The sequence below is a fragment of the Nyctereutes procyonoides genome, unplaced genomic scaffold (assembly GCF_905146905.1).
Source record: "Nyctereutes procyonoides isolate TBG_1078 unplaced genomic scaffold, NYPRO_anot_genome, whole genome shotgun sequence".
Taxonomy (NCBI): domain Eukaryota; kingdom Metazoa; phylum Chordata; class Mammalia; order Carnivora; family Canidae; genus Nyctereutes; species Nyctereutes procyonoides.
Window position 1 is genome coordinate 40,337,828 of NW_026575133.1, and position 19,744 is coordinate 40,357,571.

The 19,744-nt window shown below is 46.5% G+C and overlaps 1 protein-coding gene and 1 non-coding gene across 4 annotated transcripts in view; both read right to left on the reverse strand.

The window, feature by feature from the left end:
• Positions 1 to 4,313: 4,313 nt before the first annotated feature.
• ATG16L1 (autophagy related 16 like 1) overlaps positions 4,314 to 19,744 on the reverse strand; it is a 40,121-nt gene continuing 24,690 nt past the window's right edge. For all 3 annotated transcript variants that reach the window (XM_055346242.1, XM_055346241.1, XM_055346243.1), the window contains 8 exons: positions 16,439 to 16,509; positions 15,672 to 15,743; positions 10,001 to 10,121; positions 9,626 to 9,731; positions 7,210 to 7,359; positions 7,008 to 7,055; positions 6,592 to 6,693; positions 4,314 to 5,841 (listed from right to left, as the gene is read on the reverse strand). In XM_055346242.1, coding sequence (XP_055202217.1) covers positions 5,748 to 5,841; positions 6,592 to 6,693; positions 7,008 to 7,055; positions 7,210 to 7,359; positions 9,626 to 9,731; positions 10,001 to 10,121; positions 15,672 to 15,743; positions 16,439 to 16,509 — 764 coding nt within the window. In that variant the 3' untranslated portion in view covers positions 4,314 to 5,747. The remainder of the gene's footprint in view (positions 5,842 to 6,591; positions 6,694 to 7,007; positions 7,056 to 7,209; positions 7,360 to 9,625; positions 9,732 to 10,000; positions 10,122 to 15,671; positions 15,744 to 16,438; positions 16,510 to 19,744) is intronic.
• On the reverse strand, positions 10,701 to 10,925 carry LOC129494033 (small Cajal body-specific RNA 6). Its single transcript, XR_008661289.1, has one exon. It is a non-coding gene; the product is annotated as a small Cajal body-specific RNA 6 (non-coding RNA).

Consider the following 19,744-nt stretch of genomic DNA (forward strand, 5'->3'; position numbering starts at 1 on the left):
AAATGGTTAGTTTTGGGATCCCTGGGTGGCTTAGAGGTTTATCACCTGCCTTTGGCCCTGGGCGTGATCCTGGAGTCCCGGGATTGAGTCCCGCATCGGGTTCCTTGCATGGAGCCTGCTTCTCTCTCTGTCTGTCTCTCTCTCTCTCTCATGAATAAAATCTTAAAAATAAATAAATAAAATGGTTAGTTTTATGTGAATTTCAACACACTTGAAAACGGTAAAAAAGAAATACACTTTTTATACTGTGACCCAAAACCTACACATACGCACACAGGACAATTTCTATGCAACAACACTTCTGCTTCCTCTGTGGTTTCTTCTTAGGTTTTAACTACTCTTCCTCCCTCCCCCTCATTTGCCTCTTGGGCTGGTTATGAACCAACATTTTGGAGCTGTCTGGTTTGCTTTTTGCTGATTCAACCCTACTAAATAAAGACTTGACTGAGTGCCCATTCTGCAGAGCACCACAGAGGGGGTCTTGAGAGTTGACTTACAGGTCCTCAGAACCATCTAGGCGCGTACTCGAGGGAGTAGCAGTACTGCGGACTTCCTAAAAAGAAACCAGGGCACATCCAGCCTGTATGCTGCCCGGCCTGGCTCACAAGCATAGCTGCCTATACTGTTTCTTAAAGTCTATTTCTCCAGGAAAATGAAGCCCAGTGCCCCAGTTCACCTGCTCTCCACTCCACAGGAGCCTGGCACTTGGCATTGTGCAGGGCTACTGCTCCCACACAGGACACACACACACACACACACACACACACACACACACACACTGCTTCTATGGAGAAAGTCAACCAAATCCAAAGTGGGGCATAAAACGAAGTCAGCAATAGATATTGCTCTAGAATAAAAAAGACCCGAGAACAGAACATAGTAGCCCTTACTGTGGACAATTGCCACAACAGCTCCAATTGATTCCTTTTCCTGCCCCCATGCTGCTGGGTGGCGCCCCACACTCAGGCAAGTTTGCCTGTGCCATCTGCTCTAGCCAATAGGATGTGACAAAGGCGACCCGGGCAGAGTGACAAGTACTGGCACATTGACGCGTGCATTCTTGCTGCATCATTCTTGTTCTCCTAGCTGCCTGCCAGACGTGCATGAGGCCACCCTCTACCATTCATCCCCAACCGGGCCAGCCCAGCCCACTCAGACTCGTGAGAAATAATGGTTGATTCAAGCCATTACATTTTAAGGTAGTTCATTATGCAGCAAAAGCTAACTGGATCCTGATCCAAACAAGCTCATCATAAAAAACCCATTATTGAAACAATCAGGACAATTTGAATAAGGACTGGATAGTTGATGACAAAGTTCTTGTCAATTCTATGAGGTGTAACTCTGGCAAGGTGTCCTTGTTTGGGCAGCATGCTGATTTCTGCGGAAAATGACATGCTTCAAGTTTGTTGTCAAATACTCCGGCTGGGGCACCTGGGTGGCTCAGTGGTTGAGGGTCTGTCTTTGGCTCAGGTCGTGATCCTAGGGTCCTGGGATCAAGTCCCACACCCAGCTCCCTACAGGGAGCCTTCTTCTCCCTCTATGTTTCTGCCTCTCTCATGAATAAATAAAATATTTACAAGAAAAAACAAAAAACTCCCAAATACTCTGGCAGAGTTGTTGAGTGGTGGGTACAGGCACCAGGGCTCCTTACACACCAGTGTTCCCTCTGCCTCCTCAGATTCTGGATCCACTGATGTGGATGTAGCTCACTATGCCTGTCAGTTAGGGTTAGACAAGGACTGTGTAGCCCCAGGGAAAACTCACGGAGAGTGGGAGTGTCTGAGGAGCACAGCTTGGAGGGAGCACACAGAGGATGGAAAAAGTATCTGGGAGGCAGGCAGGGACGGGTTGGGAGGTACAGATGGAAACCAGTAGGGCTGTGCTATGAAAGCCAGAGCTCCCTGAGGTACAAAAATCAAATTTTGTGGAGGTGAAGCAGTTAATTTTTCCTTTTTAAAAGATTTTGAAAGTGAGGGAGCATCAGTGAGGGGAGGGGCAGAAAGTGAGAAGCAGACACTCCCCCCACCCCCAATGAGCAGGGAGTCCAATGAGGGGCTCGATTCAGGATTCTGGGATCATAACCTGAGCCAAAGGCAGATGCTTGAACATCTGAGCCACCCAGGTACCCCCCCGCCTCATCCTTCCTGCCCCCTTTGGAGATTTTGGGAAAGAGAGCAAGGAGTAACTTTTTTTTTTAAATAAGATTTTATTTATTTATTCATGAGACACAGAGAGTGAGAGAGAGAGAGAGAGGCAGAGACACAGGCAGAGGGAGAAGCAGGCTCCACGTGGGAAGCCCGATGTGGGACTCAAGCCCGATGTGGGACTCAAGCCCGATGTGGGACTCGATCCCGGGTCCCCAGGATCAGGCCCTGGGCTGAAGGTGGCGCCAAACCGCTGAGCCACCTGGGCTGCCCAGGAGTAACTTTCCTGATCAGAGACCAGTCTTAGTGGATTGTAACACTTTTCCTCAATTTTCTTACAGAATCTATACAAATGGGTATATTTCACTTTACTCAAGATTTCCAAAGTTTATTATTGGTTTGAAAACTGGCAATTTCTAGTGTGTGGGCACTATCTTGGGCATGAGAGAGATGTAGTGGAGTCAGGCATCAGTGACCAGCCTGGGGCCATCTGGTGTCAGCCTCACATGGGGGGGGGGGGGGGGCTGGGGAAGCAGTCCAATTGGAGGCAGTGGCGCCCACTAGGGGTCAGGACACTAGAACAGCTTCTTGCTAGGTTATCAACCCCCCCACCACTTGTGACATGGGATACAGTTCACAGATCACGGAATTTGAGAGCCACAGGATCCTGATTACAATCCAAGGCCCTGCAGGAACCCATTCATGGTTTCGCGGCCAGCAGTCTCGTGCGGGGAGTTTCATCACGGCTGCACTCTTTCCTGGTGCCAACACGGGTAAGGAGTCTCAAGTGCACATTTCAAAACGTCCAGTTAGGAGCATGGTTGTGCTAGGCCATGTGAAGACATGGGTAGCTCTGCACATTTTGGTACACTCAGATCTGGGCTGGTCCCTCCCAGCTGAGAGCATCTTCATCCACTTACCCCAGTGTCCATACTGAATCTCCTGTGTGCCCCAATGTGAAAGATGTAGAGGGGCTTTGCAAGATTTATAGGACAAAGGCTAGGGTTATGTGCTTTAATAAGGCACTGAGCTTGATTTATCTATTTTGGGAAATGAACTAGGGAATATAAGTTCATTTAAAGTCATTTTAAAATTCTCAACTTTTTTTTTTTTAAATTCTCAACTTCTGAGATAGGTTAATGTCTGGGTCAAAGCCAACACCTCTTAAGTAGCATACCAGCTCCAACTGCTGGGATTCAGCTGGGAAATGGGGAAGTCTTATGCCCACCTGTGCCCAGCCCCACCAGCAGAACTTGGCAGCAGGAGGGGAGGACAGGGTCCCAGATGATCTGACAGGCAGGGTACATCAGGACCGGGAGTCGGATGAAGCCCTATTCCACTGCAGTGCACACATCAAACTGCTCAGCCTTGGAGGTCAGGTGACCTGAAGAAAGCTTTACAGTGTGGATGGATCTCAAGCCTGAAACCTCTTGGCTCAAAGTAGAGAGCAGCCAAGCTTCCTGCCAAGTTCAAAGAAAACGGGCCGACTGGAGGTTACTACAACACTTACATCTCTGTTAACTTACCTCCTTGCAAGTGACTGCAAAGGGCTCCTTTGGCTTCCTGAGACTGTGGGATGCCTCGGAGACTTCAGATCACAGAATCCAGACTCCGGGTGCTGGGCTAAGCGATGTTGGCTGGGCCCTTCGGTACAGCAGTGGCTGCGGACAGGACAGTGGCCCTGCAGGTGGGCTCCCAGAGACCAAGATTCGTCCTAGCAGGAGGCTGCTTGCTAGAGACCGGAGTCCCCGTGAACAAATTACTTGTCTGCGAGGTCATTCATGCCCCTTCAGCCTAGAGGCCGGAGACCAGCAGGAGACCAGTAGGCTCATCATCAACCCTATGGACAGTCTCCAGTGAGGAAGCGGGCGCTTGCCCTGGCTGCAGCATGGAACAACCGCAGGAGTCTCATCAGTGTGCTCGCTGGGTGCTCACAGGACAGACGCGGACATGCACGAGACCCTTTTCCAGCTTAAGACTTATATGTGGTGTGAAACAGGAATGCAGGTTTACAGGCAGTGGGAGTGGGGGCTTAAATGATGACGACGAGAGACCCCAGGAAAAGAGCAACCGTTTTTATAAATGAGTATCAGGAAAACAAATGAGAGAAACAGCTTTTTCTCTGAAGGACTGAAGAGCATAAAATAACTACCAAGAGACAGAGTGTGAAAAGTATATAACAGATTTCTTTTTTATTTACAATCAAGTTCTGTTGGGCAACATAATTAAATAAATAAAAGATGCGCCCTGGCCTGTGAATTCCACCTCCCCTTGAGCTCTTGGAGCAGCACGCTGGAAAGTGGGGGAGGAGGGCTGGGGGTAGAGGGAGGACGGACACGGCGCCCCTCCTCACCCAGCTCCAGCACTCATACCCACAGCTGTCCAGAGAACAAGTGTGGAAGGAAAAAAATAAAGTGCAAATTAAAAAGTGATGAAAGTATTGGTGTTTCAGTCACTCAGGAACTAAAATGATATACACAGGTAAAATGGCAAAGATAAATGTAAAAAAAAAAAAAAAAAAAAAAAAAAAAAGCCACAGGCCAGTTTTTCCCTGGCCTTGATCCTAACTCCTGAAACCTAAAGAGGACATCCCCATGCTTCTTGGAATGGGCTTCTCGCACTAAAGCACCGAGGGGGTATTGCACATAGGCTTGGCAAAGGGGCAGTGACCTGGAACTGCTGGCTCCGGGCTAATACATTCGAGGCCTCCAATCCCTTGTTACCAGTGACTGTAACTGAGGCGCACCTGGGAAGAAGGTGGTGCACACCCCGCCCACTTTCTGGAAGTCCACTCCTGCAGCACGTGCACTTCCCCCGAAGGTTTCAGCACTTCCTCTCCTACATCCGAAAAGTTCTTTCAGCCACAGACTTATTTCTTGACCAAGAAATAGGTATGTAAGCATTGTTAGGGAGAAAGGAAGCCCAAACCTTTGAAGAACAACTGCTTTCTAAGAACGGTTTAGGAGATCTAAGGAAATTCCAACAGTAATCAGATGAGATCAGAGTAAGAACTTTGTAATAATGACACAGACCAGCAGGGAGGACCACAGTCCTGTCGTCTCCTCAGAAATCAGGGCAGCCCCTGTGGGCTGAGGGCAGGGGTAATCCTGTTTGGGTTTCTGTTAATCCAATGATTCGAGCGAGTTCACCGGGAAAACCACCCCGAGGTGATAGGACATGCGTTCGGCCAGGACTGACTCTGGAAGGACGGGAGAAAGCACGGAGGGAGAACCGACACCCAGACGCGTGGGGTGTTGTTGGCACTGCCAGCGAGCGAGGAACCCGGCAGGTGCCTGTGCTCCCCCCACTGAGGTATGGAAGATCAGAGCCAGTAGTGTTTCCCACCCAAATCAAGGCAAGAACCTGAACCTCTGCTAAGGGACTGCAGGGCCAGACTTTTTTCAGTGTTATTCTTTCAGGCCATTCAAGACCTCAGCTAAAATCCTCAGAAATCCTGTTCAAAGGAAGGCCATTGCCTCACATGGCTCCAGCTCTTCTCCGGAGGTCAAAGCTAACACCCAACACACCACCTGCCAGGACAGAGCTGCGGGAGTTGGTGTGCTTCTCCGGCTTCAGCTCTACTCTCTCGAGGAAGTGCCATCAATATTCCGACCAGAGCACAGCTTTGCTTCCTTTGTCCACACTGACAACGTGCGAGCCGGAGGGGGACCACGCCACAGCATTGATGGACGAGCTTCAAAGAGAGAGGTTGAAACATCTGTGAGATCTTAGTAACCTGAATGCCAGGCTCCCTCGAATTCAGGGAGCAAGGCTTTTGCCAACCTGGTTTACTGGCCAGGATCGCAGCCACTCACTGACAGGACCCTGTTAATGAGCACCAGGATGCAAACCCTGCACTGTGTTTTAGGAAACAGTCTAGGAATGAAAGGAGTCAGGTGTGTCCTAAGGGGGTAGCTTGCATCCTCAAACAAGAGCCTCAGGGGACTGAATAGGGAGTAGACAGTGGCTACTGCCCTTGGGGGTAGGGAGAGGTGGTTCTGGAGGAAAGCTCTTGTCTATCCCAACTAGCACTTGAGCTTGGGTGGAGAGAACAAACCTAAGAAAAAAAGGAGCCTGGAGGAGGACTGAAAAATAGTCTATGAAAATCAGTGTTTACAACCAGTCTCCCAAGAAAAGAAGTTCAGAGGGGAGAAGCAGAGGGAAAGAGGGAGAGCAGAGAGACAGGATGCTTCCCTTTCTCCAGCAGCCACTACTCGAAGGGCTCTAACTGGGGTAGCCTGTGATCCCACTAAGCAGAACGTGGCTCCTCGCCGTACCCCACGAACAGCCCCAGCCTCTCCCCACTAACCCTGTTCACAGCATAGCACCCAAGCACACGCTGCCCTCATGGGGCTGATCTGGTCCATGCCCCAAGGGCCAAGACCCCTGGGATGAAATCACAGTACATGCACACCACCTCAGGGGGTAACAGGGTTCACCTTACCCATGCTGCTTGGAAAGGACTTTCTCCACTTTCCCTGAGAGCACGCTCCAGATGTAGAGAGAGCCCTCAGCCGAGCCCGCTGCCACATAACCACCATCAGGGCTGCAGAACACAGTAAGACCAGAAAAGGTGTCAACTGCCCATCCTCAATTCAGTGTCCTGTGAGAGAAGTGCCGTGCAAAGCAAGAACTGGGAAACGGGGTGCCCTTCTCCAGAGAGTCCACCTTCCCTAGCAGCTCTCAAACAGTTCTTAGGGACACCAGACAGGTAGGAAACCGTGATAGTGACCCCTGGTGATGGGCTTCCAGGTCACTCCTGGACACTCCCCTAGGGTGAGACAGTGTATAGATGCCCCTCTGGGATGCACCAGGTTGGGAGGTGGGAAGGGGGCAGGAGGAGCATCGCTCACAACTCACCTAAACACAACTCTGGTCCAATCGGAGCCGCACTTGAACCCAGGTGCGCTGAAATCAACAACAGCACTGTTACCCCAAGAGCTCACACCACACAGGATTTAAGAGAGCAGGGTCAGGGCTTCTCAGGGCCTCTGGTGTTCATGCAACCTCCAGAAAAACGGCAAGATTCAAGTAAAACCCAAACCAGCATGTCTTCAGTTACCTAAACGTCTGTCTGACAGCATTTATTCGCAGATCGATGATCTTTAGCAGGTCATCACGGGAGCAGCTGAGGAGTTCTGTTCTTTCCGGGTTTAAGTCCAGGGCCGTAATCTTCCCCAGCAGCTCCATCTCCCGGACGATGCTCTCCGATCTATGAAAGCGATGTAAAGTCTGAGAAGATGTAATACAGAGGTGCCAGACCTTCCCCATTTTGACCAGTTGCCATGCTCCATGGGGAAAAGAGGGAAATAAAGGTAATTTGACTAGAATGCAGTACTTTTCAAGGACAGTGACTGTCTCCCGACCTTGTAAAAATCACCTTAGGGACTGCTTTTACTATTTTTCTGCCGATACATTTCTATAGTAATAGTTTAAGCACTAGAACTCTGAATTAGGGAAGAATTTATTATTTTTGTCAATACATTCCACAGTAATAGTTTAAGTACTAGAATTCTGAATTCAAGAATTTCCTCACCTGTTTGGGGAATGCTACAGTAACTGCCAATCAGAGCTTCAGATCAGCACAAACTAAGCAGGGCTCATAACCATTTAGTACTCTTCTGATGATAATGCCAACGTGACCAAGGGCTCATGAGCTTGCTCTGGTGGGTGTGGGACACTGTACTGTATACTGACAAACATGTGGCTTCTCACAGACTCTCTGCCTTAAAAGTTCAGCTCCAGGGTCCCCCAATCCAGCTGAGTGATTCCAGGTGTGGAGCTGGACTCCAGAGCAGAGTTCTTGCCCCAGACAAGTCCTTCTTCTTCCTTTCAGTTGCCCAACTGTCCTCCAGGCTCATCGCTACCCAGGCCCATGAACAGCAAGCTTACAGGGCCCTGTTGGTACAGCCAAAGGAGGTGCGGACCCTTCTATAGTTATTTTGTTGTAAGCTTTCAACGAAACCAAAACTGAGAGTGCTTATCTTATTGTTGCTGAACGTGTGGCTGGAGACCAGCCAATGCACTTCCCTGGGTCATCTTCTGGCCAATTAGGGGGTGGACCAGGACACTTTCAATATCTGGTTTAACACTAAAATGCCATGTTTCCGGTTCAAAAAGGCTAACCAAAGGTTATGAATAAAACTTGGAAGTGCTGTCCAGGAGCTGCTAGCTTCCCAACAGGGCTTTCTATGTATCATCAGTAAGCATAGGCTCCTTGCCCCCACCCTTCCACAACCACCCCACATTCCCCTGACCAGCAACAACCTCCCTCCTAACCCACCAGCCTTGTCCCAGGGCCTTATCCCACCAGACTCTGCCCACCATCCAAACTCTCTGCTCCCCCAACAGTGGCCCATCAACAGGACCCTCCAGTTTTCCATCTATGGCCACCCTCCTCGGCGGCTCCCTAAAATATGGTCTATTTCATGGGTTATCTCTGAGTCATTCTCATGTTTTCAGAGTCTTCCTGCGACGACTTGTTTTTTTCCCCATCCAACCCCTCTCCAAAATTGTTTATCCAAATGTCTCTTAGAAACCACAAACTTGCATGCTAATCAGAATACAGTATCTATTGATTATTCCCCATCTGGCTTCAGTTCTCCCTTTCCTCACCCCCCATATGCCAAATGTTCCCTCAAATCTGTTCCCTTCCATCTCTCCTTTACTGCTTGAGGAACCTACTCCCAGGACACCGTCTGAGCACCACCAGCACCATCTACTCACTCATGAGAACAGTCCTTTGTTAAATACCCGATGGCTTATAGGAGGAAGTCACTTACAGATGGCCATCTGATCCCTACCCACCAGCTGCTAGTCCTGTCTGCCCATGGCCCAACCTACCAGGCTGTCTGCTGTCCTGGCTGGAAAGTCTGTCAGTAACTTTTCTTTTCTTTTTTTTTTTTTAAAAGATTTTATTTATTTATTCCTGAGAGACACAGAGAGAGAGGCAGAGATACAGGCAGAGGGAGAAGCAGGCTCTGTGCAGGGAACCTGACGTGGAACTCAATCCTGGGTCTCCAGGATTAGGCCCTGGGTCGAAGGCGGCGCTAAACCGCTAAGCCACCCGGGCTGCCCCATCAGTAACTTTTCTGCCGTGGGACACCCACTCAGTTCTCCAGACTCATCCTGCCAGGTGTTCTCTCATGTCCTTGGACAAAGATGCCTGGCTCTACTTGAGAACCGTGCAGACCTATGTGTCTACCTTCCCCATGACATTTCAAACTACCTAGCTGTTCATTTTTGCTTACCTAGCAGCTGGCAAAGTGCCTAATAAGTGTAGCGGGTGTGCTCATAAGTGATCACTGAACGCAACAGCCTACTTCATGGTCAAGAATACCAAACTACTGAGATAAATGTGGACTGCAGCTCCTTTCTGCCACCTCCAGGGATTTTAAAAAACACTCCGCATAAATAAAACCTCACGAGTGGGAAGACCCACTCATCTGCCTCCCCCACCAAGCTCTGGGGTATTATACCGGATGTCCCAGAAACGAATTTTCTTGTCAAAATGGCCACTCATGACACACTGCTCTGTGCAGACGATATCGTTGCAGCTGGATCCTGCAAACACCGTCTTTATGCCTGAAAGAAAACCGAACGTTAGTCATCAAGCACAGGCCCCTCCATGGCTGTGCAGGCAGCATGGCTTCCCTCTTGCTCTAAGTAACCAGAGCTTCTTATTTGGACACAATATCAAACAAGAAAAGCTGTCACTACCTCAAAGCCACTCTGAATATGACACTATTCTTGCAATTCAAACTGTATCACGCTAGTAGACTTTCAAGTGGAAACAAACACCTCCCGGTTAACGTCTAATTGTACATATAGACAGAGAGACTGAATTTCCTCACAGACTTTGCTGCGTAGATCCCAGAGCTTGAGGGTCCGGTCATGACTTCCAGAAACAATACGGGCATTGTCCAGCAGGAATTTGGCAGACAGCACTTTGCCGCTGTGTCCTGTGAGCGTGTGCTAGGAGAGAACACAGCCAGGGTAAGCCTTGGGGGCCCCCCATGCTGGAAGAGCTAGCTTCTCCAAACACCCAGAGATCTGGTCAGGAATATTCAGACAGAAGGATATGTAGCTCGGCAAAACATCTAAAAAGCCTATCTTGTGGTGTCGCCCAGAGGTGAGGTTTCAAGAGGAAGAACATCAATTTCCCAGGACAAAAAAACATAAAAAAAAAAAAAAATCTAACACCACTAGAGCCAACTTCATGTGTCTCTATCCTCAAAAAAGGGATGGGCAGATGGAGGACCTTTTTGAAATAAGCTCTGTTATAGATACCACCAGTCTGTAGTATTCTATTCTTGCAAAAAAAAAAAAAATTTTTTTTTTTGTAAATCTGGATTGTATCAAATTATAGAATTTTTAAAAGCCTGGATTTAAAAAAAAAAAAAAAAAAGCCTGGATTTTACCCAGTGCCCATGAAAGTCCAGACCCTATTTAAAGTCACAACAGATAGGTTCCCTGCAGGCATAATTTACAAAAGGAAACATCAGAACTCTTTAAATAAACAATTAAAACCCCTGGGGTTTTTTTTCAATCAGAGGTCTCAGCTTGAAATGTCAGACCATAACCACAGATACCAGCACTCCCAACAATCAAACCTTTTCGTGGCTAGCTGCGGGGTGCTAGCCAAGGAACACAGAACTGGGGCGTCTCCCAGCACCAGCAGCCCTTCTGCCCACCACAGCACTACTGGAGCCCAGTGGGATGCCAAAGGTGCAAGGAGGAGACCCTGGGAGTCAGACCTTTCAGTATTCATCACTGACTTTTCACTGCAGGTCAACATGTTTCTATGTACAAAATCGCAAAGGCTCAGAAGGTATTCACTGAGATTTTCTTTCTAACCAACTAATAAATAAATAAAGTCTGTAAAAGCTTTAATATAGTTACTGCAACTGCTAACTTATTTATTGGGTTTCAACACTGACTTCCGAAGATGAGAACTCACAGTTCCGTGTTAAATGTTTAGTGCTTCCCTCTCTCCTTTCAGCACAGGAGCAGAAGACTCAGGCCCACACGTACTTCTCCCTTTCAAAGGGGGAAGCTGGCACAGACTTGAAGACTCTCCCACATTTAAACCTCTCTGAAACTGGAACGGCATCATATAATTGCTGCCAGCAAGGGGCAGCTGTGCTGTGGCTGTGTAAAAACCTCCCACGGATCCTTCTCGTAAGATCAAGAAAACTCCAGCAATGAGGTTTACATTCACTATATTCTGGGAGTAAGGATTCTACTTACCATAGATCATCCAAACTGTATGGATCACGGGGAGACATACAATCTTGCAAAGGTACACCTCATGCTATGTAAATTAAGTGTGGAGAAAAGAACTCCATTGGGACACCTGGTTGGCTCAGCAGTTGAACAGCTGTCTTCAGCTCAGGTCACGATCCCAGGGTCCTGGGACCGAGTCCCATATCACACTCCCCACAGGGAAACTGTTTTTCCTTTTTCCCTCTGCCTATCTCTTTGTGTCTCTCATGAATAAATAAATATCTAAAAATAAATAAATAAATGAAAACTCCATCATCAACGTTTTGGGTACGTTCACTGTTTATTTTCTTCTTACAGAAGTAAAACCACAGCTAGCAAACACTGGAGGGAGAAGCTACTTTTTGTGAACTCCAAATGCATGTTAATACTTTCATCCATCTCATGTGAAAACACTCCTAAAAATTTATCCACTGCTCTTTTAACATTATAGTGGAAGTCGGTTTTCGTGTGACAGCTGAAGACGCATGGGTTCCGGAGTCAAAATGCTCTGGCTTTGGACAACTGGGGCTTGAACATCTGTGGGACTAACCTCTTCTTCCCACTGATTTGGTAAAAGGACCAAACAAGGTGACCTGTGCATAAAGCCCGCTGCTGGGGGCATTAATGCTCTTCCTTTCTGTACCTGCTAAGAACCTTCATAGTTATTCTGAGAGTTAAATAATCTTCAAGTGGCGATTATAATTAAATGGAAATTTCTGTGCCCAGCAAACACCTAGGTCACTTTACATTTCATGAGCACAAATAGTGCTGTAGAGAACAGCTATGGGCACACCACTTTCTCTAGACATCTCAGAATAAAACCGCTGGACTGACAAAACAAGAATACTGTTATTTCATGGCTCTTCATGTGTGTGTCAGCTTGCTTTTTAAAAAGTCCGGGCTTCTGGGGACACCTGGGTGGCTCAGTGGTTGTGTCTCCCGCAATGTTCAGGGCGTGGTCCTGGGATTGAGTCCCACATCGGTCTCCCCATGGGTAGCCTGCTTCTCTGTCTCTGCTTCACTATCTCTCATGAATAGAATCTTAAAAAAAAAAAGCCTGGGCTTCTGCAAATCTCATCTTTGGAGGAGATCCAGCTGATGGGCTCCTTCTCCACACCCTCAGAGGTATGGAATGCAGCCTCCTCCAGGTTACTTCTCATCATTTGCAAGTCCTTGCTCAGAGTGCATCAGATTTATGTCAAATTTTTATCCACTCAGTGTTTTTGATATTTCAATATTTAATTCAACTTATTTTTCAGGTTTTATCTTCTTTTTTCAAACGGTGGCCCTTAAGAGATGGGGCAGCGGGTTCATGTGTCAGAGGGGCCTCAGTCTGTCTTCTTCAAGGGCCGCCGCCTACCATGCAAGGAGCTACCACTAGCACCACCACCCAGGTAACTGACCCCAGAAAAATGTAAAACTCGATGAGGATATTTCTGAGGCAAAAACCACCATCTGAAAGCCAGTCTCATTACTGTGGTTAACTTTTCATGTCAACATTAGAGAAGTGAACAGGTGGGCTGTTCAACCCCATTCCTCAAGTCACATTTTAGACAGCAACTAGGCAGTTTTGCAAGGACCTTCTGGATTTTTAAAGGAGTGTGAAACACCCGCTATTCAAAGGAGTGCTCTATAAAGGACCCCTTTCAGTAATAGGCTGTTCCTAGAACACTTTTACTACAAGGATTTTTTATGTTGTTTTTTAAATTTATTTATTCCTTTGAGAGAGACAGAGGGAGCGTGCACACATGCACGCATAAATGTCAAGGAGAGGCAGACTCCCTGTTGAGTAGGGAGTCAGACAAGGGGTTTGATCCCAGGACCTTGAGATCACGACCTGAGCAGAAGGCAGATGCTTAACCAACTGAGCCACTCAGGTGCCCCTACTATAAGGATTTTAAAGCAAACAGTCTCTCCCAACACTGTTCCCTTATTATAAAAACTAAGAGCTTAAATCCTGAATTTCAGAACATGGACTTCTGTGTCTTCCAACATCCTCTGTTAACTAGGGTCTAAGTGGAAGCCAGAGTCTCCTACAACAGGGAGTCTTATTTACTTCCTGAACCCCAGTGAGAGTTTCACGTGGATTCTCTGGGCACAGAGAAGCTGCTTAAAAAGGCCTCCGGATCTTCATCACACATACACGGACAGCATGCCCTCAAAGCCAGCTGGCCTACCTAGGGAGGCTACTGTCCTAGCACCAACTCCCAACCTGTCAGTAACCCTAGCTGAAGACTCATGCTCCACCTTGGTGCTCCTTTTCAACTCTCTTGAAAAAAGTTTCCCAGGGCAGCCCGGGTGGCTCAGCAGTTTAGTGCCGCTTTCAGCTCAGGGCCTGACCCTGGAGACCTGGGGATCAAGTCCCACGTCGGGTTCCCTGCATGGAGCCTGCTTCTCCCTCTGCCTCTCTCTCTCTCTCTCTGTCTCTCATGAATAAATAAAATCTTAAAAAAAAAGAAAAAAAAAAAAGAAAAAAGTTTCCCAACATTATGATCTCTGTCTTCTAGGTCCAGCTCCCAACCCCCTATTTCCAATCCAAGGACTGATGCCCACCTGAACAGAACTGTTCCACCAACGAAAAATATCATCCAGGACAACTGGCTGACCCAACTGCTTTTCTCCTCCAAGGGCCTACGATGTAAGGAGGGCTATATATCCCTCTTCAGAGTAGGCAGTTCTGCTGTACCTGTCTCTAGAGGCACTAGAATAATCAAGGTCAAACAGAGAAAAGCAAGGGGCTCAGTTCCCATTCTCATCTCATCTGGTAGCTCTGGGACCTTAGGCAATTCTGTGGGCTTATCTGAGCCTCAGTTTCCCCATATACCTATCTCATCTTGTTTCCCTGGGGATGAAAACGCAGGAGGGTGCAAACAATACCTCAGTACTAGGTTTGACACATGATAGTCACTCAGGAAGAGTCCTTCCTTCCTTTAGGCAAACTAATGACTGCACAAATGTTTAACCCTGTCCTAGGTGTCCAGTAAGTGATCGATGTTTAACAGAGCACAGCACGGCCTACAATGGCTTATAATGCTGCCATGACAATGGGCTAGGCCATGTTGGCGATGCAGAAGTAAAGGGCTACAACTGAAAACCTGTTCAAGCGTCAGAATAGACGTGACTACTGCTTCAGCAGAGGGGCAGCTCTGCCCACCGGGGCTCAGTGCTCTACCTCCATTCCTCCATTCAGACAAGAACACGGAGAGGCTCTTTGGCTTTCACACAGGAATGTAATCTTTGTCAGCTTCAAGTCCCAGACTTTGCATGTGTAGTCCTGGATCCTCTTTCAACTCAGAATTAAGGGTCACCACCACCTGTGAGGTATCGAATCCTCGAATTCTAGCATCTAATACTGATGATTTTCCCTACAGCTCCTTCAAGAAAATGGAGAGCCTAAATGATAGGTTAACCATGCATTTCTAAAGATTCTTCTAGCTGCATCCCAGTATCATCCAATCAGACCACTGTCAACTACCCAATGGACCATTCACCATTCTGCTGCAGCTCCCCACCTCTCTGTAGTTTTACCTTGAAGTTCATGTGGGTTGACAAACCTTGCATCAAACTTTTTTCTTCTCAAAAAGCTCAGCCTCCCTCTTACCTTTCAACAGGCCTTTCCTTTATGAGCTCACATGAAAATTGCTTCAGGCTTAGGAGAAAAACATTTTCTCCAAATTAAGCTATTTGTCTTTCATTAGAACAAAAGTGCAATAACCATGAAGTTTTGGTCTTTGTTGTGGAGGCCGAGTGACTTCTTCGCCAACTCTGGGTTCACAGGCAAATTCCTCCACATGACCCTGACCTTCCCCTCCCACCTGCTCCCAGCTTGTATCAGAGCTGTGTTTCTCACTATCTTAAGTGCACCTACATGCACTCCTATGTCCTACTTTCAGCTCTACTCTGGGAGCTCATCATTAGCTCTGGAGCCTGTAACAAACACAACTTCTACAGCAGTGCTGGGATCAATGAAGCTCTGCCAAAACGGATACCTGCCTCAAGTATCTAGTTCTTAGGAACAGGAATACCCTGAGGCTTTCATGCGAAATTTGATGGCTTCCTAATGCAAATATTCTGCAACTGAATCTTGGACAAAGGAAGAAAATTTTCCCAAGGGAGAAAGAGAAGGGCAGGTGGGAATCAAGTATGATTTTTAGGAAAACACAGCCATCCTAATGAATCAATCTGCCATTTCCTACATTTTGTGCCTTCAGAACCTAGGTAAGTTTGGAGATTATATTAATTTTCTTAAGTGGGTCTTACCCGTAACCGATAATCATCCACAGTCCAGATTCGACTTGCAAAATCATTTGAAGCTGCTAAGAGGTAAGATCCCTATGGGAATAAGGGGGAAGAAAATTTTAGACAAAGTAGAGGATTTCAGTCCACACGATACAAATTCCCCAAGAATCAAGTCCAGAAACAGGTTTATTAGATGCTCGAAAGCTACACATCTGATGTGAATACCAACTGTTACCCCAATATTCTGTGAACCCACCAGCTGTGGTAAATCCACACTTGCTCTATCCTGCCGTCCCGCTAGAATGCTGCACACCCTCCAGCTCAAACTGGTCCTCTTGAGTTCACTAGCCACGCCTTAACCCTGTTCGGTAACATCAGATACCAATTCTCTACACTCTCCAAGCTGCAGAACTCAGAGGTACCGACTGTCCCCTCCCTCAACCTCCCAAAACTACTCTCCCTGAGACCCCCCCCCGGTCTCTGATGCACCCAGCTAGACCCCTTCCCCATTACCTGCACTGCCGGGGCTTCAGCTGTGGACTTCGGGAAGTCTGCAGAGGCACTGACTGGCCAGGGCACCCCAGACCTGCCCCCCCCCCCACCCAGTCTTCAATAGTCACAGCCAGCACAGAACTTCTAATCTATCTGCATCCTGATCTAACACTGATTTAACTTACGATAGAAAACAGCAGGGAAACTGAGTAACTTTAAATTTCAAAAACCGGATGTCTTACATGGTTTCTAAACACCTCTGAGCACACCCATTTCTGAGGACACGGGATACTTACAGCACTGTCAAATTCGATGCTCGTAATTCCCGCATTACTGCCGGACAGGGAACCCTTGAACTCACATTTATCTAGATGAAAAGGAAGACAGAGGAGAGAAAGTAAAGTAAAGCCAACACCTATGTTACAACGGGGCACCGGAAACCCAGGGGAAGTCAATCAGAGACAGCATCTAAGAGCAGGGGGACAAATGCAGTGGTGAGGCAAGAATACACAGCTGGCCAGCTGTAAGAGCCACCAGTGTGTGTCTGTGGATACAGGGCCCAGCACTTTGCATGTGCTACGCTTTTCTTTCCTAGAAATGTAGTCAATTCGCTTTACAAAGAAAGACATGTCAGTCAATCCATTTAGAGACTGAATTTTAGTTCTGCTCTTTTTCAGTAAAAATGTCTAATTCAGATAAATACATCTTTGGGTTTGATCAATATTTATGTTAATTTAACAATCACTTCTATAGAACCTGACCACTAAATTTTTCAGAATCCATATGGTAATTCTCATTAGGGTCTGAAAAGAAATTTTTTAAAAAATTTTTATTTATTATTTATGATAGTCACAGAGAGAGAGAGAGAGAGAGAGAGAGAGAGAGAGAGAGAGAGAGAGAGGCAGGCAGAGACACAGGCAGAGGGAGAAGCAGGCTCCATGCACCGGGAGCCCGACGTGGGATTCGATCCTGGGTCTCCAGGATCGTGCCCTGGGCCAAAGGCAGGTGCTAAACCGCTGCGCCACCCAGGGATCCCTGAAATTTTTTAAAAATTATGTGTAGGGACGCATGGGTGGTATGATCTTGGGGTCTGAGATTGAGTTCTGCATCAGGCTCCCTGCAGGAAGCCTGCTTCTCCCTCTGCCTATGTCTCTGCCTCTCACGAATAAATAAAATCTTAAAAAAAAAAAAATATGTGCAATTGGCTAGTTCTTAGAATGCCAGTAAAGCTAGTTTGGAGTTTCTGGAATTTGCCTGTACACTTAATCTGTCTCTGGGAACCTAAGATTCTGGCAATCCAACTGGATGCCAGTGCTTCCCTCTCCCTAGCCTCTCTCACCAACAGACCCAGCCACAGGCTCCTGGGTCCTATTCTCAGACAGCTCTGGCCACCCACGTGGGAACTTTAATGATGCAGGCACAAAGTGACAAGAGTACAAGTCTCAAGATGATGTGATCAAGCCCCCCCAATTAAAGGGTAGCTTAAGAATGACAAACTTGGAAAACAATCATTTAAATCAAAATCATAAAAGGGGTTGGAGTGCCTGGATGTCTCAGTAGGATGAGAATCCGACTCTTGATTTCGCTCAGGTCATGATCTCAGGGTCTTGAGATCAAGCCTCCTGTCAGTCTCTGTGCTCAGAGCAGAGTCTGCTGGAGATTTTCTTTCTCCCTCTTTCTCTAAAATAAATAAATCTTATAAAAGAAACTCATAAAATGGGAGCACAAATTAGAAGACATTTCAAAAAGTCTTTAGAGATGCCTGAGTGGGTCAGTGGTTTAGCACCTGCCTTTGGTCCAGGGCTGATCCTGGAGTTCCGGGATGGAGTCCCACATCGGGCTCCCAGCATGGAGCCTGCTTTTCCCTCTGCCTATGTCTCTGCCTCTCTGTGTGTCTTTCATAAATAAATAAATAAAATCTTAAACAGAAAAAAAAAAAAAGAACACTCTTTACTCTTAATACTTCTAACTGGTAATAAATAATAGGAACACTGATTTGGAGATGTCAAATATATTTATCATCAGGAATATTAAACTGGTTGATGAAGCCTACTTTCTGAATTTATTTGCAAGATATCTATATAGCACATTTAAAGTCTCTTCTTGGATTCTTTTTTTTTTTTAATTTTTTTTTTTTTATTTATTTATGACAGTCACAGAATGAGAGAGAGAGGCAGAGACACAGGCAGAGGGAGAAGCAGGCTCCATGCACCGGGAGCCCGACGTGGGATTCGATCCTGGGTCTCCAGGATCGTGCCCTGGGCCAAAGGCAGGTGCTAAACCGCTGCGCCACCCAGGGATCCCCCTCTTCTTGGATTCTAACTTTCATGAGATTTTTCAAAAGTAGGAAAACGCCAATATACACTAATTAAGGTCTTTATTTAAATAAGATCTTTACAAAAATATTACTGTAAATTCTAAGAAATATCACTTTGGCTTATGCCCAAGATATTGGTCTACTTCTCTGGGAGTTAACACAGTGGCAAAATATAAGTCAACATCTCAATGGAGCTTCTGCAAAATTTTGATAGAATAACCAAGGATAAGCATGTCTACTGGGCAGAAAGTGCCATTCTTCTGATACTTTAAAAGGGTAAAAAATGGGATCCTCAAACTATTTCATAAAAGGCCTTTTGGACTTAGTCTTTTCCAAGATTCAGTAAATATTAGCCAAGGAGAAAAAAGCCTGCTGACTGAATAAGTGATTTGCAGAAGAAATGCCCTATAATTATGCCATAACTGAGATTTGCTCACCAAAACTATAAAGAGTGCTGCCAAACATTTTATGTTATTTCTGTAGACCCAGTAAAAACTTTTCATTTTATTTTTTATTTATTTTTTTTGATTTTTATTTATTTATGATAGTCACACACAGAGAGAGAGAGAGAGAGGCAGAGACACAGGCGGAGGGAGAAGCAGGCTCCATGCACCGGGAGCCCGATGTGGGATTCGATCCCGGGTCTCCAGGATCGCGCCATGGGCCAAAGGCAGGCACCAAACCGCTGCACCACCCAGGGATCCCTATTTTATTTTTAAAATATTATTTATTTATTTATTCATGAGAGACACACACAGAGAGAGAGAAGCAGAGACAGAGGCAGAGAGAGAAGCAGGCTCCATGAAGGAAGCCCGACGTGGGACTCGATCCCAGAACTCCAGGGTCTCGCCCTGAGCTGAAGGCAGGCGATCAACCACTGAGCCTCCCAGGCACCCTGAAACTTTTCATTTTATTGATACAAAATACACTCTGGCACAAATTATGCCAATATTGCTTTCCATTTACTTCCTTTAACAACAGCAAAAACATAACTATTACTAAAGGTTGGTTCTAATTTTCTTACAGGTGCTTTTACTGACCAGGAAAAAGTATTTCTAGGGTTATTTTTATTTAATCATAAGACCTAATCGAAACAGATGACCTGCTTAGATTTAAAAAAAACAGATCTCAAAAAAACAACAAAAAAACAAAAACAGATCTCATAAAACTTATTACAATATAGCTTTATTATTATCACAGTTTTCAAAATTAGCATTCATGAAACATTTTTGGGTAAGATGGCACAAATTTTCACGGGCTTCAACTAGCTGTAACCGCCAGGGAT